Below are 22,681 nucleotides of genomic sequence, written 5' to 3'. Positions count from 1 at the left end.
GTGGTTTTTGAGCTTGCTTTTGCACATTGTTATAACGTTTGTTCCAGAAAGGTTGTTTGATTTGATTAGAAGATAGTTTAAAATAAACTGCTCAAAACTGTAACAGTGGAAGATATTTCACATTGCGTGCTATGGGAATTACAACATTAACATTACACATTAAACCATTTGCTAAAAATTAACCACAGCAGATGGTTAATACCAGTATTTTTATAGTTCCTTTTCAACACCAGGGCAAACATAATATTTTAACTGCATTCAATTTACTCACTGTGAGTTGTCGCATCAAGCCTATCACATCGGGGGTACCAGAGCTTGATTCCAATATGGGCTGTATGTGAAGGTTTACAGCCTTAACCCAACGTTAATCAGCACCAGTGGGCATCCAGGATTTTGACAGAAAAATGGTTGCTATCTTGACCTCTTAGGCTAAAAGGGTCATGGGACAATATAGATTTCCATAGGAATCATCAGGGGAAGAAACCAGAGTGCTCTTCCAAAATGAGATTATTTAAGGCTGCTGTCAAGTCTCTGATTCTACAATATACACACATTCTTCAAAATACAATCTGCCTCTTTTCCCAGGAAACCATTTTTGCTCCCTCTTTAGCTGTTTTGAAATTAAAATATCTGAAGTGAGGTTGCAGGTGTTCTTTTCTCCATGAAAGAGAAAAATGCCTTAATCAGAAACATCTATCCTCGCCTCACCCCCAAAACCACTCATCCTGCCCAGAATGCTTTAAAGAACCTCATACTACTTGGGTACACCTAACCACCACCACCCCTCTCAAAAATCAACCTACAAGTGAGAATTTCTGTAATATGCAACATCCTGGGGACCAGTTATTTTAGGAGTGACTCATATGAGGTATCAGAGGGGTAGCTGTGTTAGTCACTATGCAAGAGGATAAATGGACACAAGTCAGATATCAGGAATGGCAATATACAAAAACCTGTAGGAGAACAGGTCAACCTCCCTGGTCACACAATAGCAGATGTAAAGGTAGCCATCTTACAGCAAAAAAACTTCAGGACCAGACTCTGAAGAGAAACTGCTGAGCTCCAGTTCATTCGCAAATTTGACACCATCAGATCAGGATTAAACAAAGACTGTGAATGGCTATCCAACTAAAGAAGCAGTTTCTCCTCCCTTGGTGTTCACACCTCAACTGCTAGCAGAGCACCTCATCCTCCTGACTGAACTAACCTCATTATCTCCATACTGATTTATACCTGCCTCTGGAAATTTCCATTACTTGCATCTGAAGAAGTGAGGTTCTTACCCATGAAAGCTTATGCTCCCAATACTTCTGTTAGTCTTAAAGGTGCCACAGGACCCTCTGTCACTTTTTTCATACAAGGTAGGTCACTTATGTTTGTATCTGCAATATTCATTTCCTGTCCTTATTAGTGGTTTTAAGGAGAACGTTCTGTAGGTAACAATTTTACTTTAGGGAAAAAAATAGGCTTTCATTCAAGTCTCTTCTATGGTTAGGTTGTGCATTTATACCCATACAGAACAGGAACACTAGTAAGTGACAAGGGACAAATATTAGGCAGATAGGGCAAAAGGCTACTCCTTTCTCCCCCAAAGAGAAGGGAGGAAGGTCAGGTAACATCTTACAAGGCACAATACAGGCCTTTTTAAAGTTAGGCTTGTTTTAAAGCTATTTTCTCTGCTTTAGAGAGTTTTCCCTCCCCTCCTTGTATGGGTGCTGCCTCTGCTTTGGCCCTCAAGACTGAGGAGCACCGAAGGACTGACCCACAAGCACCATGTTACCACAAAAAGAAGAACAGGAGTACTTGTGGCACCTTAGAGACTAACAAATTTATTAGAGCATAAGCTTTCGTGGACTTTCTTCGCAAGTGGGCTGTAGTCCACGAAAGCTTATGCTCTAATAAATTTGCTAGTCTCTAAGGTGCCACAAGTACTCCTGTTCTTCTTTTTGCGGATACAGACTAACACGGCTGTTACTCTGAAACATGTTACCACAATTTTCCTAATAGAGGGGAAACCTTGGAACAGGCTTAAGACCTGGTTTTACCACCCAGGCCAGCACGTCCTGGTCCCGTTTGTCTGCTTGTGCGTGTGGCTTTTAAACCATAACAAAAAGGTAGCCTCGGAAGTTTCATAACCTGGCCATCTCGCAGAAACCGTATTAAAAGCGGCCCTGCAGTTCCAGCGGGGGCTAGGAATGGGGAGGGGAGACAAGGCGATCACGGGGTGTACTAAGTGTCACAACACACAGTTCAGTCTCGTATTTTCAACAAGAACGCGCACTGCAGCGAGAAATCTGGGTCAAAGCACAGCGCTGTCTCAAGCAAGGTAATTAAGTGCAGGACCCTGCCCCGGGCTGGGATTTGCTGCGCATCGCGTAATTAGCACTCGTGCTCGGGCTGCAGCACGGTGCCAGGGCTTCATGCTCCGGCGCTCGGGGAGCTCAGCCAGCAGCCGCCCTCAGCCGCGTGCAATCGGGATTGTTCAGCCTCCGTGCGAACGGAGCAGCCTGTGCCTAGCGCGGCCTGGCTTTGGTTCTAATTGCATTTCCTCCCACTTGTGACTCCACATCGAGTCCCATCCGGTGCGCAGAGTAACCAGCGGACAGGAGGAGTCACTCGGCAGACCTCTTCCCCCGGGGAGCGGTAGGCGTCACCTGAAGGAGCAGCACAGCCGAGGAGCGTGTCCGCCCGCCGGGGATAGCGCCCCTCAGCCCGCCCTGGCTCTGCCCAGCCGCAACTCGGCGCTGGCGCCGACTTCGCTGCCCCAGCACTGACCCGAGCTCGGCTGCGGGACGGAGACGCGCTGCTTGTGCGGCACAAGCCCGCGCCAGACTGGGCAGGCGGACCCAGAGCGGGACATCCCTGTGCCCTGCACTAGCTCAGCGCTCCCCTAGCACCTCCGTCGCCCATACTGCACGTGGCGTCTAGCCCAGGTGCCTCCTTCTGGCGGGTCCGCAGGCGCTGCAGGACCCGAGGCGACCCCCGCACTTACCAGCCACCGGCTCAGCTCCACCTGCGGGCGAGCGGAGCTGGCTGCCTCGCACTGGGCAGGCGAGTACGAGCCAGGCCGACGGGCTGCCGGCTACTACCGCTGGCTCCAGCTCCGTTTTCATTACCGTATTTCTCTGCTGCGCTCAGTGCCGCTCCTCCACCGTCCTTCTCGCTCCCCTCGGCTTTCCTAGTGGCGGTGACCGGGTTGAGGCCGCGACGGCCCCGCCCCCACATTCCATTCCCTAGATGGTGTCAGAAGGCGGTGGCGCCTGCCCCACCCCCTTTTCCCACCACGCGCACACCCGAAGGGCGCGCCCAGGCCTGCGAGTATATGACATCTCCGGAGGAAGCTCCGCCCAGCTGCAGTCCCCACCCCCACTGCTAGTGAGCCGAGCACACGGCTGCCGGGCCGGGCCCGTTCTATTTATGTTTGTAGGCGCTGATTTGCATAGCTCCGCCCCTGCCGTGGGCGAGGCAGCAGGCACCGCCCCCTTGCCCATACATGGCGGAGATGGGCGGGGCCGCCATTCGGCTGTCGGTCGCTCTCTTCCTGGTGCCGTTTATAGGGTACAGCCACTTCCGCTGTCTGCTTAGAAGCGGCGCGATCATGGCGGAGCGCGGTCAGCTCCCTCCCCCCGCTAAGCGCCTCTGCTGCAGACCTGGCTACGGCTCAGGGTGCAGGCCGGGCCAGCGGGCGGGCGGCGGCGGACCCGGCAGCGGGGTGCTCTGTGCCGGACCCTCCTCCGCGGCCGCCGCCGCTGCCGCCCTGGGGCTGCTGCCGCTCGGCAAGACTCAGAGCCCCGAGTCCCTGCTGGACATCGCGGCTCGCAAGGTGGCGGAGAAGTGGCCCTTTCAGCGGGTGGAGGAGAGGTTCGAGCGGATTCCGGAGCCGGTGCAGCGCAGGATCGTGTACTGGTCTTTCCCCCGCAGCGAGAGGGAGATCTGCATGTACTCCTCCTTCAACACCGGCGCCGAGGACCCCGCCGCCCCCGGGGGGGCCGCTGCCAGCACCGCGCCCGGCGGGGCCGCGGACGCCGCCGCCGACGAGAACCGCCTGCCCTTCCGTAGGGGCATCGCTCTGCTCGACGGCGGCTGCGTCGATAACGTCCTGCAAGTCGGTGAGTCACTCACCGGGAGCCGGGCCGGCCATCCGGAGCCCCGCGCCCCCGTAATCCGGGCTGCGGCCCCTCTCCCGCACCGCTGTAATCCGGCCAGCGGGGCTCTCCGGGCCCTTCGCCAGCCTGTCACCCACCTGTAATCCCTGCCCAGGCCACAGCGCCGCTCCTGCCCTCGCCGAGCGCCCTGACCCCGCGGCCAGCCCGTCACCTCTGCTCTCCTCTCACCTCATCTGGGCAGCTGCCGCCTCCGCCCCCAGAGCACGGGCCCTGCAGCCCTCCGGTCCCTCCGTGCCCCCAGCGACCCCCTTCCTATCCCCCTTCGCTTCCAGCCAGGGATCCAGGCCTTGCAATTTCCTTTCCCGTCCCCTCCCCCTCGCAGCCGGATTATATGGCTCCTTCACGTCTCTCCTCGGCATCCAAGGCCAGGTTACACACTGCTTCTGTCCGCCTACCAACTGCCCTTCAAATCTGCCCTCTCTCCCCCTCACGCCCCCACACAACGCCTGTTTACTCTCCGCCCCCGGCTAATCAAACGCTTCCCGTCCCGTCCCTTTAACTCTCTTCACACTCCTCCCCCCGCCAGTCCCCACTCCCCCCGTAATCCCGGCCGTGCGGTCCCACCTCACTTTGTCCCCTCCCACCCCCACTAATCCGGGCCATCGTCATACCCTGGGCCACAATAGAGGAGATGCCAAACCCGCCGCCTCTGCCCCACAGACCGGGGAGGGCGAGGAAATGAATCAGCAGAAGAAGCCCCCGTGGGGGGAGGGAGGGGCAGGATCTGTTACCTACAAACCCCAGGAAAGGTTCGGGTCGCTGAACAAAGGCACTTGCAGGGGGGCAGCGGCAGCGACGCACGGGCGGGTTGCGAGCTGCGGCAGATATTGCAACCTAAGCCTGGGGCTGCCTTTGAATCACCCCACGGTTGGCTTTGCGGGATGGGGGGTGGCTGGATGGCAAAGCTGCCAGATAGCAGATCCAGCTCGGGCTGCCAGGACTGAAGGGGGAGGGGAGAAGCTGAGCGATGGCTGGGAGGAGGGGGAGCTGCTGTGTATGGAGGCGGCGGTACATGGGGTGCTGCCAGTTGCTTTGGGATGTAGCTGTTCCTCGCTTCATGACAACAGCAAAAGGGGGAAGTGCTGTTCTTGCTTCTCCTGGAACAATACTCTCCCCCCCCCCCCCCCTCCGCTGATGCCGCCTGCTGCTGCTCTTCACCCTCTCCAGGAGATAGATCTCTCTCTATTTAACTCCTCCTTTCCTAGTTAGTTTAAAAGGCTCGGGGGTGGGTCCGTCCTCCCTCTGAAGGGAGGAGGAAGAGGAGCTCCTCTGTTGGGGGGAGGGAGGGGTTAGTCCCATCAATAAGAGTGCTGGAGGAGCTACATGGCCGGCTCACATTTTCCTGTGGGTCTTGTACACACCAAGGGAAGGCTGTAAATTTCCCATCTCCTGCGCTGCCTGGCTTGCTCTGATGGGGAGAGGATGAACCACCTCCTGGTTTCTGATGGTGGTGGGGGAGGCTTTACAGACCTAGCAATCCAGGCCCCGCTGCCATGTGACAGAATGGGCAGATGGGTTATAATTTCCCTAATAAAACTTCCGTGCAGGGTGAGGTTCTCTTGTGCTGGATCTGGAGCTTTCGTTTTGTAGTGTTTAGCTGAGTGTATTTGCCAGTTGCGCATCTCGAATCGCCGTGAGGCAATTCCCTGTGGTGGAGGAGGAGGAGGAGGAAGATCTGGCACTTTGTTCTCATTTTCATGTTTATTTGTGTCCTTTTCAGTTTTCTGCCAGCCTCCGAAAAGGGGAAGCCAAACAAAAGAGGCTCTTTATTTCTTTTCACTGCCTGCAAAATAGTGAAGATTTGACAAAGGGAAAGAAGGACTGATGACTTAAAGCTGCACGATTCCATTTTCCCTCAAACAGACTTGCATAATCTTCCCCAATATGCAGTTTAAGCCTGAGCTTTTCTCTTCCCTGTCAAGCTATCAGTTTTTGAGCATGGACGTGATGACATTTTTAAATGGACTGAAACCAACAGCAGGATAGTTCACAACTCTCTCTCTTCTCTTCCCCTTCTTCCAAAGCACTTAAAACAAAAATGGATCAGTTTTTCCTTTTATTTATGCCTTGTTTTTAAAGATTTGAGGGTGTAGAGTTTCTGGGCCCAAAGGCCCAATAGATTTTAAGATCTGTTGCATAATTTTGGTTCTCATGTAATTTTGCCTCACTGCCATCCTTTGAGAGAACTCAGTTGTTTTAATCCTGTCTGTGATTCATTTGAATTCGAATACAATCTACAAATGTGATGTCTGCATGGTCATGTATTTTCCAAAAGCAGACTCTGTTGCTTTTTCTCTAGGCTCAGTGCCCTTCCTTCCCTTCTGCCTAGAGTGGGGTTCAGCGTTGAGACATTTTTTTACAAAAATCTAGTTAAGTTTCATCTTACTTTTGGTTTTCTGTTTCTTTCCAGAGGACTGAGGGACATCTGTGGTTCCGCACTTGTGGCAAAACCAGAATTCAGTCTCATTGCTGAGAATTTTTTTTTTTTTTTTCTCTTGCCTGTGCTTGATTCTGCTTGCAGGCGATGAGGAATGACAGGAGTGCACATAGGGAGGGTTTCTTGGCTGATTACATTTAAGCCAGGAATTCACTGTGAAAATAAAGCCAAGGGGCGATAAATAAAAGATGCAATCTTCTCTAGGAGACAGACACCCAGCATGGGCTTTGCTTTGCTTGCTTTCAGCAGTAGAAGAGGCCTCAGTGAGTAGTTGTGAAAGGGGGGAAGTAACTTTTTTGTATAGCTTCAAAAGGGGAGGGGCATTTAGCAATGTTGGCAAGGGTCAACGTGAAGAAAGAAAATATACATAAATACAATTTAACTTTTGACTACTGCTCCTGGAACACTTAAGCACAGTTCAAACAAATGCTATACAAACTGTTGAAAATATAAGTCTTTGGGGGAAGCCATTCAAAAGTAGCACTGTATCAATACCAGTACTTTGAAACACAATGTCAATTGTTCTGACTGGGGTGGAGTTCTTGTTTTGGAGGGCATAGCAGTATAACTTTTAGATGGCAGAGTATCCTCCAAGTACTTGTGTAATTTGGGAACATGTGTCAGAGCTGGTAAGGGTTTTGATTTGAAATGTGCCTTCCAGAGCAAAAAGATGTAAGAGCACAAGCAACTCCACTGCAATGAATTATATTGGCTGGAGAATGGAGTTGGCTTCATGCAATGTAGCAGACTATGTATCCTAATACTGCTCTTATATAAGTGTGGTTTTAGTGACAGTATAACTGTGAACGTACTTTCTGTGCAGTATGAGTAATAGAAACTTTGTACATTTTTACAGTTGTGCTTGCCCAAAGCACAATTATTGGACAAACCACATTTTATTGCATATCAGATCTAATTGTTGTACTTGCAACACTAGTATTAATACAAACAGGTTGGAGATTTGCTAAGCAAGCCCCATCAATTTTACTTCAGTGCTAGTTAAATGAAAATATTTGCTTCTGAATTTTACATTTTCAGTCAATACACTGTAGAAACATTAAGCTGAAGGAAACTTATTACTATGGCAACTTGTTTTCAAGCTCTCTTTCTCTCTCTCTCTCATATATATATATGTGTGTGTGTATGTATGTATGTATATATATATATATATATAATATTAGTGTATTTAAAAGCTAACTTAATATACACTCAGGATTTTTTCAAGCAGAAATCTTTATACAGTTTACAAAATACATAATTTTGTGCAAAGTAGTCCTTTACAATACAGATGTGAGACAAAGAGCTGCAAATATATATATATAATATAAATTTTAGAAGCATTCAATCTATTAAAACTACTTTTCAATAGGTGCCTTTTTATGAAAAACCTCTATTTTTGCAGCTCTTTGTCTCACATCTGTATTGTAAAGGACTACTTTGCACAAAATTATGTATTTTGTAAACTGTTTTTCAAGCAGAAATCTTGAGTGTCTATTAGTGTATTTAAAAGCTAACTTAATTTATTCCAATGTAATTAATTTAATTAATAAGCATAACTTGTTTCAAAGGGATTTTCTTGGGCGGGGGGGGGGGAAGCTGTCAGTTTAAAACTCATACTTGGATTAAGACTGGGAGAGGGTCTGAGAGACCATCGATAAGAGCTTGGGGGAGAGGGGGTGGCTTAAAAACAAAACCTAGGAGAAGTGAAACATTTTCACTTTAAACCATTTTAAATCACTAAATATTGCCCAGCAGTGTTTGCAATCCAAACATTACAACATTTTCAAAGTATATTAAAATTTGGAAGGCAAATTGACTGACTGCCTAGAAAACAAGTTTTCGCTTGGCCAATCTGAAAGACATGCCAAAAACGAGGGGAAAATATAGATGGTGAAATGTAAATTTGTTTTAATCTAAGGTCAGTTGTATGTCTGCACTGTATAGACCATGGTTTGCTCACACTGGTCTCTGTTTAAGACATTACAATAATTTCCACAGCAACACTCAACATCATAATCACGGAAATAATATATAGGTATTACTTCTAGATATGAATGGCAGGGGGATGAGCTGAAGGGAAGAACTTCCTGAAGAAGAAGAAATGTGAAGGATTAAGTGATTGATGCTTATCACATTTCTAAGATTTGTTTAATGTTGATATTGTAAACCAGCAACCCAGCTTATTTTTCTTTTGAAGAGGGTTATTTCAAGCAGTATCTCTTCACTGCATAATGTTGGGTTTTAGACAGTGAAACCTAGTGAAATGCTGTTGGAGAAATGTTACTAATTCTCTCCAGAGAAACTTTACTTTGGTTTTCTTCAGTGTAAAATAACCTTTGGGGCTCTGTATATATTTCTTTATTTGGATTCTTAAATTAACTTTAAAAGGTCTGCTTTTTTGTTTTTGTCTTTCTCATACTGAGAAGAAATGTTTTTCTTCTGACTCAGATGTTTCTATGATCATTTATTTTATTACTAAAGCTTAATTAAAAAAAACTACAAACCTGAGCCCAAGTTTAGTAACTGTTCTCAAAAACAGGAGTCACAGTTTTTTCACCTGGAATGGAATGCTTCATGAGACTACATGAGTCACTTTTTTTCTGTAGAATTGTGGTTAAATATAATTGTAGCCAACAACTTTCAGGTGCTTTTATGGATCTAATGGATTAGAATCTTTGCTAATTTTCTACTTTTGGACAACTTTTCAAAAACACAATTTAAAATTGATAGATTCTAAGGCCAGAAGGGACTACTGTGGCCATCTAGTTCAGCCTCCTGTATAACACCGGCTATAGGACTTCTCCGAATTTATTCCTATTTGAACTAGAGCATATCTTTAAAATAAAATAAAATCTAGTCTTGATTTAAAAATTGCCAGTGATGGAGAATCCACAATACCCCCTGGTAAGTTGTACCAAGAACTAATTACCCTCATTGTTAAAAAGCTGTGTATTTTATTTCCAGTCTGAAATTTTTAGCTTCAGCTTCCACCTATTGGATCTTGTTATACCTTTGTCTGCTAGATTGAAAAGACCATTATTAAATTTTTGTTCCCCATGTATATAGAGCCAATTAAATTATAGAGCCAGTTAGGCAAATGTCATTGCTCTTGTTTCCAACTTTAATTGTTTGAATTTCAACTATATGGTGTTGAACACCTTTATAATTGATGAGAGAGGCCACGTTGAATGTATTTTTAATAAAGTTGCCAAACAAACTTTGTGCTATGAATTTAAATGCTTCCCTCTGCAGACATGAGACTCTTCATTTAAACAAAGTTGACTATTTTTTGAAATCCATAGTTCCTTTAAGAGACTTTTAGATAAACTAAACTTAAGTAACTGTGAATGAAGTGACTCAAGTAAGACTCTCCTTAGTATGGAAGAAAATGCTTATATTTCACTAACTCTTTTTGATAAAGTTCTAACGTTGTCCTGGTATATGTAGTGACTTTTTTGTGGCCGGGGAAAAAGGGAAGGGAAGAACATGTTAAACTATCTGCTACTGTCTTTAAATGGGACATATTTCTCTGCTGACATGCTGGCAGATGCAAGCAGGGTTTCTCTAGCAGTAAGCCTGATGTTGGAATTTTGGTTAGGAATGTATGATTAAAGGAGGTCATCTATAACTTGTTTAATGCAGCACTGTGATACAGACACATGTGGTGTCTGACTTTGTTTTTGTTTTTTTGTTTAGCGCAAAGACTACAATTAAGTTTGGAAGATTAGATTTTTGTCAGTAAACACTGATTTATTTCACTGTACGCATACAAATGGGTGAAAAAAATATTTCCATATCTGGTGATCGAAATGTACAGATAGGCAAATAAGGAAAAATGCTGCTTGAGAACTATAAGAGTAAAAATTGAGTAATTTATATTTTTGAATTAGGCTTGTTACAAATGGGCTAGCAAACAAATAGTAAAAACAGGTATGATCTGTTGATTTCAGGATATTTACCTTGTATATTTTGACATGTGATGTCAATTTGTCTTAACAGTTTTTACAAAGCTTTAACTTATTTAATCTCAACATCTACTATCGTTAATTAACTCTCACTGCCCTAATTTCCTGCAACTGAACATTTAAATTGAAAATACCTTCGGTGACTTGGGTTCTAACCCAAGTTAAGTAGTAGTGGCCAATACTTTTGTGTACAAAACCACAAACCAATTAAATAATTTTTAAAGATATATCTTGCCTCAAGGGGAGAAAAATCTGAATGTTCCAGTTTCCTTGTTAGATTTGGAATGTGAGTCCCTGATTAGGGAACAAAGGAGCTGTTCTCTCTCTCTCTCTCTCTCTCTCTCTCTACACATTTTTTAACATGTAGTGTTAACCTTGAATTATTTCTTGTGAAAGCGTTGATGTGTACCACTTTGCAACAGTGGAATATTAAATGTGGAATACTACATCTTTTTTCTTTTGATAGGTCAATTATTTGAAACCAATTATTTTTCAAGTCACTTTTTGAAGTGACAGAAACTTTGCCCTGAAATAAAGCTTACTGTTTATTTATAACGTAAATATTAATGGTAGTATGTGTGTCTTTACACAAAAGTAGTGACACCGTCCTATTAAAGACAAAGTTCTAATAGTTTATTTTAAACAAAAACTCTTTATTCAATTACAGTTTGTGTGTAACATATTTCCATTGAACATAATTTAAAAATGCATAAATCAGTTTTATAGAAATATATTTTATTTGGATTCACCTGATGAAAATATTTAACATTTATTATAGCTTAGCATTCAACAGTTTACTTATAATTATTCTTTTCTACTTCTTCCCTTCTTGAAGAATCATTGCCATGCAAACAGACTTCGTACTCTGAGATTTGATAAGCAGAACCTGACACTTGCATTGATGTTTCCCAAGCTTGTTTTTTCTAAGAATTTTAAGAAAACAATTTTCATTTTAAAAACTTGCCATCTCTCTCAAATTCTGTTTAAGAAAATGATACCAGCTCTGCATATGATCAGATGTTTTGGTATGTAGCAATTCTTGAACTATAGCCAGCTGTCGTGCCAGCAGCTGATTCTTTTTTTTTTTTTTTTTTTTTTTTCTCTGCAGTCTGACTTTCAGAAATGAGCAATTAAAAGCTAAATGTGTGGCTTTTTTCTGGGGTGGGCGGAAATTAAGAAGCTATCGAAAAGTCAGAGGGCTGGATAAACTGATTTTCCTTGAAATTCAGTGACTTTTTATTTGTTGTTTCCTGTTTTTCCATGTATATAACCTGATAAAGTGAAACATGTATAGAGGTTTTGTATAGTGCCAAAAAAAAAAAAAAAAACCCACATTCTAAACAGATAATCAAATATAGCAGTGAAACTGGCTACAGGTGTGAAGGATAATCCATTTTAGAAAATGATTCTACATAGTGGGTTAGTGTTGGAATGTAATCTACCTAGCTGATCTAGTTATGCAACAACAATTCTTGATGGTTAAAACAGTCTCTCAAAATACTGATGAAAATTTATGATAAATTGGAGAAGTAGCTGGTATTCAAACTTTTTTCTTTTAGAAGAAATGCTTGGGGGGAAAAGTTTGACTGACTGAAGAATTGGCAGTAGATAATAATGAATTCAAGTCTTCAGATTATGAATATGCTGTCTATGTAAGGAATTTGTTGTAAGACTCAAAAAAAATCTTCTATGCATAACAAAGGGTACAGATTAAATGTGAATTCTGATTGTCTGGAATGCAGTCAGCCTGACAGCATGCAAATACTTGAGTACTGTGCAATAACTGCTCTCATTGTTCAGGGAAGTCTCTCTGTGAACCTTCATTTTTTCCTCTTGGTTTGCTGTCTAATACTATCTGTGCATTTAAATGTTTTTCTCTCTTTATTGGACGTGTATCTATTGCTTGACATGGCTTCATAACCATCATTGACCTGGATCACTGGAGATGTCTGCTGGTGCTGCATAATGCAGGCTTGCATCCTCCTTCTAGCAATATGCCAATTAACATGATTTACGTGATGTTCTCATGCTGCATCACCACATCTTTTTTGAGATTATGTAGCCATACTCGTATAGGCTTTGGTTTTATTGGTTGAATTGTTAAAGTCCCAGTGCCTGGAAGATTTGTAATAGTAGTCACCAACTTTAAATAATTTTACTCTTATTTAATTTCACAAATTGTATGAACACATCAGATGAATGTAGCTGCTAATAGTAACTAAAGTGTAGAGAATTGCTTTATGATTGTTAGAACTGATAGAAAAGCCTTTTGCACGCCTTTTAACTTTGCAATTCAATGTACTTTAGTCTCCCTTAATGTAGACTTTCTATACACTAACTTAAAAACATACCTCTTTTTTTTGAAAATTTGAGTACATAAAGTCTGAAGCACATACTGTGGCAGAGGAGAATCACATTTAACTGCATTTAAAGTATATTTCCAGGAAATAATTGTGAAGTGATCTGCACCATCACACACTTTTAAAAGAAGAGCTTAATTTTTTTTTTACTAAGGCCCTCTACTTCTTGTTGCAAGTCAGTGCACTTGACAGTCTTTGAAATAGCTGGAAATTTTTGTATTGGAAATGCATGGGCAATGGCTGAGAGAGTCTGACATTAATTGGAAGGATGCAGTAGAACCTGTCAGTAAGTTTAAATTCGTACTAGTAGAGCTAGCTGATCAGATAAATCAGAAGCTCATTTACTGAATTAATGTGCTAAAAATTCAGGTGATTTACCTCTTGTCCTGCTTTATTTAACAACCTGCCTATTTACATAAGTCATCTTTCATTGTTAATTGGTGTCAGACCTCTAATACGTTCAGGAATTGAATGAAAATATGTTGAGAGTGGGGGGGAATGGCATATAGAATGAAATATCACAGAAATAGGCATTAATATATCTTTATTGTCTCTGCTTCCTTTTTGTTGTTGGTGGTGGCCAATAGTTAATTGCATTCAAATGATCGCTTTGGTGGCTGGAAAAATCAAATCTTGCATAGCTTTGTGAATTCTAAGAAACAAGAAACTCATACATATGCCAAGTTGAACTGCTAGGTGGTTACTGACAGCACCAGTAGTTATGCAAATACAGTGCACCAATTGAATACTGCATATACAGCTGACTACAATGTCTATAATTTATATTGACTAATGAAATAGAGAACATGTAAGCATTTCAATAATTGGCAAAATTGTTTTATAAAACCTGAAAAATAATGGGATTATAATCCACTACAGATCAGAATGAATTGGTTTACACATGTTCTAACTATTTTGATATTTTTATTTAAAACTTGTATTTGGAGCAATTGGTATTGGTTGTGTCGTCCATATTTTTAAATATTAACTCTGGTTGTCAAGGTTAGAACTTGGGTATTTGGTTCCTGGTGTTTTGAAACAGTTAAATTAATATTTCCTATTTATCTTGAAGTAACTGTTTTTCACCTACATATAAATGATTGGTCATGTACTGTGGGTATAGTTCATGCTGCTGCTATGTTCAGCAAATAAAAGCAGCTCATAGCTTATCCTTGTCAGTAGCAGCTGTAGGTTTTATTACTATTTAGTTAATCTCTAGATTTAGGCCTGATAGTTTGACCAGTCTACAATTCATATAGCATCAATCCATATTCAGCAATAAGTAACTTGACTTATATTACATTAGTATGAAGTATAAATGCAAATAGTATGGGTTTTAGCTTATTTTGCAATTTTATGACTTTAGAACTTCAGACACCTTTGTCATTAACCTGCAGTTTGGACAGAAATGATGGTGGAAGAAATGACATGTTAATAATTCATTAGAGAACCAATCTTTATTCGACATATGTCTACAAATACTCTTCCTGGAAATTTTTTTAGAAAAGATGATAGTCATTGAAGGTTTATTACAAATATTACAGTAAGTTATTGATTACTTATAAAGTAGTAGTTGAAATATAGTACTTACCTCCTTTCGCATATCTAAGGGACATAATGCATCGATCTGGGAGGGTGAGAAAGTGGGTTAGTTAAAACATAAATTAATGCTGTTTTTTTACAAAATTGGCATAGATTACTAGAAAGAAGCTAAACTAAACATAGCAGATCTCCATACTTAAGACATTCTGCTGAATCCACAGTTCAGACAAGTTTAGAATTAGGGAAACTTGGAGATACACAATATTTTGTGTAATGTACTACTTAATTAAGTAAAATTTGAATCTTAATATTTTAGAATAAAAGCTGATTGTGTTTTGACCAATAACTAGTGGGCCAGTTGACTATGTTGTTGCAAAAATTAGTTTCATTTCTTCCATTGATTTGGCTTGTAAACTGAAATCTCACAGACTGACTATAATTAGTGTCTTGGGGATAGAGTATCAAATCCATTATGTTTTGGATCAGTGTCTGGACTTGGTGTAGCTATGTTATATATAGAAGCTTGAGGCATCACTTTCACTCCTGTGCTTGTTGATACAGAGGGATATGGGAAATACAAAATGTACAATTAAGCTTTTGTGTATAGCAGGGCATCATATGTCCAATGATACTGTACTGATCAGTATTAAACTCATGCGTTCAGCTGAGGGTACTTTAGCCGAATGTGCCACTTAGACAGATATGGAGGTCAGTGACTGGAAATGGGAAGCAGGAGTTAACAGTTGGCTTGGTTAGCCTGATCATGTAAGGCAAGCAGAGGGTAGTTTGGTTAGTGCTATTTAAAAATTCAGTATACAAAAAACTATTTTGATAACTGAAACCTGTCAGGTAAAACTGTTACTTTGCAGTGTTCACTGCCTGTCTTGGCAGTAGTATTTTATTTTATTGGCATGGGGGCAGGAACGGAGGGATTTAGGAGTGAACCAAGGCTGGTTCATTAGCAGGATGGGAGTTGGAGAGAAAAGTAGTGGAATGTTGGACCTTTCATAACTACTTGTCTATAAAGTGTGAGGTCAGTGGTGATGTGTGTGGTAAGGGAATGGTCAGAGGGGGAACTTCTTAATTTGAAAGATCCCAGAAGGAACTGTATTTAGTGAGGAGAAGATTGAGTGAGTGGCCACGTTAATGAGTGGAAGTGTTGATGTACAATTGATGGCCAAATGAAAAAAGGGACCACAAAGAAGCTAGTGGGTTAGATTCATTGTTACCACAGGCTTTTTAACGCCAAGAAGACAGCAAACTGCACAATAGTTAACCCTATAAAAGACCTTTTAGAATATAAACATAAAGTAGCATGTCTTTACTCTTTCCTTTCTATTTGTAAAACCACAATTGGATTGAGTAAGCCTATTTTCCTGGCCTTCATAACATACTAATTTTAGTTTAACTTCACTGTGATTTGATGGCTAAATATACCTCCAGTTTATCAGAAGCAAAACCAAGACTGGTACTGAGTTACAGTAGGGACTCCTCAGTAAAAGTTGTAAAACAAAACCACCAACTCCATTTCTGTCCTAGTGTTTGGCACAGAGCTTTTTGCAGTGAAATGGACATTTTATACTATATGGGTCTCTAAAACATCCAGCTCTGTGTTCATCTTCCTTCTCAACAGGTTGGGGTGAATGGCTTAAAATATTTTGAATTTAACCTGTAAAGAGAAAACAGATGAAAATGCTGTTTCCCACCCTCTTTGTTTGTTTATTTGTAGTAGTAAATATTATGGTGGAGGAAGCTGTTGTATAGTGCCCAGCACAAATGTGGAGAAATCCCTTCTTTGAAGAACTTTATATACACAAATTGATTGGAGATGGGGATCTAACATATGTAAAGAAATACTGGTTTCAGAGTAGCAGCCGTATTAGTCTGTATCCGCAAAAAGAAGAACAGGAGTACTTGTGGCACCTTAGAGACTAACAAATTTATTAGAGCATAAGCTTTCGTGGACTACAGCCCACTTCTTCGGATGCATAAGTGGGCTGTAGTCCACGAAAGCCTATGCTCTAATAAATTTGTTAGTCTCTAAGGTGCCACAAGTACTCCTGTTCTTCTTTTAAAGAAATACTGGAAGGGATGGCACAGCTTTACTAGTTTGAAGTACTATTTACATTTTTTTTGATTGTAGGTAGAGGTGAGGAGTAGGAAAAGTCACAGCTTATCACTTGTCCACAATCAGCAGGGTAGCTCTTCTTGGGCATTATGACAGAGGACTCTTAAGAAGGACAAAAGTGGCTGTTTGGATTTTTCAGAGCATTTTCTGCATGCATAAGAGGCAGCATGGGAGAAAGCTGTTTAAGGGAGAAGCTGACTGAACAGTGAAAGCTGGACTGAGGCAGGGATTGTTCTCTTAATAGTTTATTACATCAGGGAGGTAGGGTGATGCTAAATTATGATGGGGCTTAAAGGTGAAGACAGAAAGCTTGTACTGGATGCAGAGGTGAAGGGCAAGGGACCCACAGGGGAGGTTGATGTGATCAGAGTGACAAACAAAGACTATCTAGCCAGCAGCAGTCAAAATAGACTTGGAGGGAGCAAGGTGGCAGTAGTGAAGGACAGAAGATGGGAGGCAGATGTATTCAGGATGTGAAATTAGAACATGGACAAGAATTTAGGTTACATGGACAGAAAGGAGGCTGTATTTTAGAGTTGTTGTGTAAGAAAAAGCATAGACTTTAAAATGTCCTAAATGTGGCTCAGTAAAAGGGCAGAGTCAAAGATGACACCCCGCTGATGGGGCCCAGTTATTGAGAGAATGGCGGGGGGTGTCCAGTGATAAAGTGAGAGACACGATATCTAGAGTTTAGTTTTGGCCTTAGTCTGTTTAAGATTGACATCCACAAAGAGATGTCACAAATGAGATGCTAGGTTGGATAAAAGGAGACCACTCATCAGCAATGGACATGGTGAGTCATAAGCATAGAAATTGTAGTTAAAGCCATGCTTGTAGTGAAGAGCACTTAAAGACGAGACGATTAGTGTAAGGATTAGAGCCTTAAGGAACACCCAAAGAAATGGGGTCAGGGATGAGGATGCCCACCAAAATGAGATGCTGACAGAGTGATTAGGGCGGTGGGAGGAGAACCACAAAAGCCAATAAAGATGAGAATTTCAAGAAGTAGAGTGGTCAACTAACAGCCATTGAGAGGTCCAGGAGGATAAGGATAGAGTACAGCCCTGAAAGTTGGCCAGGAAGAAGTTGTTGGAGACTTTAGTGAGAGTAGTTTCAGTGGTGTACAGAGTGAACGCCAGATCGAGGGTCAAAAACAGAATTGGAAGAAAGGCATTCCAGACAGTGATTGTAGATGGCATGTTTGATGAGTTTGGAGATTGAGCAGTTGGTGGGAAAGGTGGGGAAGTCAGTAGGATTTCAGAACTTCAGCCAGAGTTGCTCAGCAGCATGAGAATAAGAGCCTAGAAAACAGGTAGGGGTGTGTGGGTGTGTGTGTGTGTGTGTGTGTGTGTGTGTACACATGCGTGCTGGGATTAAGGATGGATGGGGAGAGGCACACAGGAAGATAATCTGTGAATACTAAAGGACTGAAAGATATGAAACAAATAGGTGGCAGAGATGTGAGTAATGTTGGAGATGAGGTGGTCAGAAGGGGGAAGTACGAGCTAGGCATATGCAGACTAAGCAATTGCTTAGGGCTTCAAGCAGCTCTATTGTGAGTATGTGGTGTGGAGTGGGGCAAAAATATTCCTGCTTAGGGCCCCCAATGGGCTAGCACCAGCACTGTCAGGCAAAGAAGCAGGACGCTAGGGGATCGGATGGGACACGGGTATCGAAATTGAAGAAACTAAGGACAGTGCTGGGGTTTATGATGAAACGGAGAGCTAGGAGTTGAAGTGGGAGAGGACCATGGATACTCTGTGTATGTGATGTGATCAGGGAGATGAAAAGGAGTGGTGGATGGACTGGTGTGGGGGTCCCCCCTACCCCCAAAGGAAAAAATGAGGAAGGAGGATTGACAGCGGCAGGATCATTAGAGAAGCCTGGTAACTCCAACGTAATGTTAGGAGGATGACTTTGGGTAGGGATAGGGGAATGGAGGAGGCTATTGAGAACATGAGGATGGTTGCAGAGACAGAGGAGGAAAATCCAGCACCCTGTGAGAGCCAGGTAGAGAGGGATGGAAAAAATCATGAATGACAGGTTGGTGGTTGTTTTTGTTTTAATAAGGAATGAACTGGCGTTTCAGAGGAGTCAAAGAAGGAGAAAAGACTGGAGGCTGGGATCAGGTCATAAGTTGGAGGGGGACCAGTGGGGATTACATAAGAACGGCTGTATTGGATCAGACCAAAGGTCCATCTAGCCTAGTATCCTGTCTACCAACAGTGGCCAATGCAAGGTGCCCCAGAGGGAGTGAACCTAACAGGTAATGACCAAGTGATCTCTCTCCTGCCATCCATCTCCATCCTCTGACAAACAGAGGCTAGGGACACCCTTCCTTACCCATCCTGGCTAATAGCCATTAATGGACTTAAGCTCCATGAATTTATCCAGTTTTAAACGCTGTTATAGTCCTAACCTCCTCAAGTAAGGAGTTCCACAAGTTGACTGTGCGCTGTGTGAAGAAGAACTTCCTTTTATTTGTTCTAAACCTGCTGCCTATTAACTTCATTTGGTGGCCCCTAGTTCTTGTATTATGGGAATAAGTAAATAACTTTTCCTTATCTACTTTCTCCATTTCACTCATGATTTTATATACCTCTATCATACCCCCCCTTAGTCTCCTCTTTTCCAAGCTGAAAAGTCCTAGCCTCTTTAATCTCTCCTCAGATGGGACCCTTTCCAAACCCCTAATCATTTTAGTTGCCCTCCTCTGAACCTTTTCTAGTGCAAGTATATCTTTTTTGAGATGAGGAGACCACATCTGTACACAGTATTCAAGATGGGGGCGTACCATCGATTTATATAAGGACAATAATATATTCTCCTTCTTATTCTCCATCCCCTTTTTAGTGATTCCTAACATCCTGTTTGCTTTTTTGACCACCTCTGCACACTGCGTGGACGTCTTCAGAGAACTATCCACGATGACACCAAGATCTTTTTCCTGATTCGTTGTAGCTAAATTAGCCCCCATCATATTGTATGTATAGTTGGGGTTATTTTTTCCAATATGCATTACTTTACATTCATCCACATTAAATTTCATTTGCCATTTTGTTGCCCAATCACTTAGCTTTGTGAGATCTTTTTGAAGTTCTTCACAGTCTGCTTTGGTCTTAACTCTCTTGAGCAGTTTAGTATCATCTGCAAACTTTGCCACCTCACTGTTTACCCCTGTCTCCAGATCATTTATGAATAAGTTAAATAGGATTGGTCCTAGGACTGACCCTTGGGGAACACCACTAGTTACCCCTCTCCATTCTGAAAATTTACCATTAATTCCTATGCTTTGTTACTTGTCTTTTAACCAGTTCTCAATCCATGAAAGGACCTTTTCTTTTATCCCAGGACAACTTAATTTACGTAAGAGTCTTTGGTGAGGGACCTTGTCAAAGGCTTTCTGGAAATCTAAGTACACTATGTCTACTGGATCCTCCTTGTCCACATGTTTGTTGACCCCTTCAAAGAACTCTAATAGATTAGTAAGACCGGATTTCCTTTTACAGAAACCATGTTGACTTTTGCCCAACAATTTATGTTCTTCTACGTGTCTGACAATTTTATTCTTTACTATTGTTTCGACTAATTTGCCCAGTACCGACGTTAGACTTACCGGTCTGTAATTGTTGGGATCACCTCTAGAGCCCTTGTTAAATATTGGTGTTACATTAGCTAACTTCCAGTCATTGGGTACAGAAGCCGATTTAAAGGACAAACCTTAGTTAACAGTTCCGCAACTTCACATTTGAGTTCTTTCAGAACTCTTGAGTGAATGCCATCTGGTCCCGGTGACTTGTTAATGTTAAGTTTATCAATTAATTCCAAAACCTCCTCTAGTGACACTTCAATCTGTGACAGTTCTTCAGATTTGTCACCTACAAAAGTCGGCTCAGGTTTGGGAATCTCCCTAACATCCTCAGCCGTGAAGATTGAAGCAAAGAATCCATTTAGTTTCTCTGCAATGACTTTATCGTCTTTAAGCGCTCCTTTTGTATCTCGATCATCGAGGGGCCCCACTGGTTGTTTAGCAGGCTTCCTGCTTCTGATGTACTTAAAAACAACATTTTGTTATTACCTTTTGAGTTTTTGGCTAGCCGTTCTTCAAACTCCTCTTTGGCTTTTCTTATTATTGAGGCATGACCAATATTGAGGGCTTGTCAACAGTTACCGGAGGATCGACGCTGTGGCGATCGATGCATCGGTGGTCGATTTAGGGGTCTAGTGAAGACCTGCAAAATCGACTGCCGATTGCTCTCCTGTCGACTCCCGTACTCCACCTGATCGAGAAGAGTAAGGGGAGTTGATGGGAGAGCATCTCCTGTTGACATCGTGTAGTGTGGACCCTGTGGTAAGCAGATTTGAGTTATGCTATTCACGCAACTCAAATTGCGTAGCTTAAATCAGCTTTTCCCTTTAGTGTAGAGAAGGCCTCAGACACATCTTATCAGAGAGAAGGAGGCAGAAAAGGAAATGAAGGTGGTTTTGGATTTGAGCAGGCAAAAGGAGTTGGAGAAAAGGGAAAGGGTAATGGGAGAAGGTAGAGCTGTGGAAGCAGTAAAACAGGAGAAAGGGAGGGAAAGAGGAGAAACTTCAACAATTAGTCTCTTAGCCTATGTAATATGCAGTAATGGACAGATACAAGGCATAACTTTAGTAGGATTAGAAACAATTTGTGTGCAAATATTCTGTTCTAGCACAAACCCAGACATTTTAGTGCCTGTAGGTGTTTGTTTTTTCTTTCAATGTGTTATAAGAATTCAGCTTAATAAGTGATTACAAAATAAACCATAACATACCATCCACTTTACAGGACTTAGCATTGAGGATCTTGTAAAGAGTGTTTGATAGCAGATGGGATAAAACATCCATACACAAAGTCTTTGACAGTAAAGACCTCACTCTTGGCAAAACTTGAAAATAAACCTTGGACACATGGTTGCTATTACCTTTAACTTTAGCAGACAGTTTGAATCATTAAAATGAACTACTTCTGAGTTCCTTTCTAACTCCTACACCCTACAAGCTTTTATTTGATAATGTATGGATACATATTCCCAGAGTTAGGGAGTGAAAAGGAGGAGAATCAAATATCTGCAGGAGAGTAAAGAATCCAGGCAACAGCTTCCTCTTGCCCCTGGCAGCTTTTAGCAAATATGAAATCAGCTCACCAACAGTAAATAGTGGATTGTAGTACCCTCACCGATAATGTTCTTCCTCTGTTTCCTTCTCCCTGAGGCCTTTTGCATGGTAATGGTCTGGGGTAGGTCTCCTGTCCCTTCTGTGCATAAAGCTAGTGGATGTGTGGGAGTGTTCTCTCCCCTCTCCCTTCACCCTTACTTAGGGTTACCATACGTCCGTTTTTTCCCGGACATGTCCGGCTTTTTGGTAATCAAACCCCTGTCCAGGGGGAACTGCCAAAAAGCCGAACACGTCTGGGAAAATACCGGCCGGACACTTCCCCTCCCGCAGCTGCTCTGCTCCTCCCCTGACTCTTCGGCTCTGGTTAAGAGCTGAGCTGCCCGAGTGCTACCGGCTTCCGGCAGCCCCCTTGCCTCCGGACCCCAGCCGCCGGCCAGGCACTTCCCCTCCCGGGCTCCAGCCGCTCTGCTCCAGCGGCTGGGGTCTGGAGGCAAGGGGGCTGCCCGAAGCCGGAGCACTCAGGCAGCTCGGCTCTTAAACAGAGCTGAAGAGTCAGGGGAGGAGCACAGCAGCCGGAGCCCGGGAGGGGAAGTGCCCGGCCGGGGGCGCAGGGTCCGGAGGCATGGGGGCTGCCCGAAGCCCGAGCGCTACCGGCTTCATGGTTTGTCAGGCAGCCTCCAGACCCTGCACCCCCGGCTGGGCACTTCCCCTCCTGGGCTCCAGCTACGCTGGGGAAGCACCGGCCAAGGGCGCAGGGTCTAGGGACTGCCCGGCAAACCGTGAAGCCGGTAGCGCTGGGGCAGCCCTTTTCGCGTGGCTGGGAGGGGGAGTTAGGGTGGGGACTTTGGGGAAGGGGCGGAGTTGGGGCGGGGCCGGGGGGGTGCGAAAGGGGTGGGGCCAGGACCCCATGGAGTGTCCCCTTTTTTTCTATTTTTTTAAAT

At 43.2% G+C, this 22,681-nt stretch overlaps 1 protein-coding gene across 1 annotated transcript in view; it reads left to right on the top strand.

Annotated features, from left to right (window-relative positions):
* Positions 1 to 3,598: 3,598 nt before the first annotated feature.
* The window catches only part of ZSWIM6 (zinc finger SWIM-type containing 6), a 164,007-nt gene continuing 144,924 nt past the window's right edge, over positions 3,599 to 22,681 (top strand). The window contains exon 1 of the mRNA XM_054032552.1: positions 3,599 to 4,109. Coding sequence (XP_053888527.1) covers positions 3,599 to 4,109 — 511 coding nt within the window. The remainder of the gene's footprint in view (positions 4,110 to 22,681) is intronic.

Source organism: Malaclemys terrapin, chromosome 6 (genome assembly GCF_027887155.1).
Source record: "Malaclemys terrapin pileata isolate rMalTer1 chromosome 6, rMalTer1.hap1, whole genome shotgun sequence".
Lineage (NCBI taxonomy): Eukaryota > Metazoa > Chordata > Testudines > Emydidae > Malaclemys > Malaclemys terrapin.
Note: the sequence above shows the minus strand (reverse complement) of the source record. Positions and strands in the feature narration are given on the sequence as shown.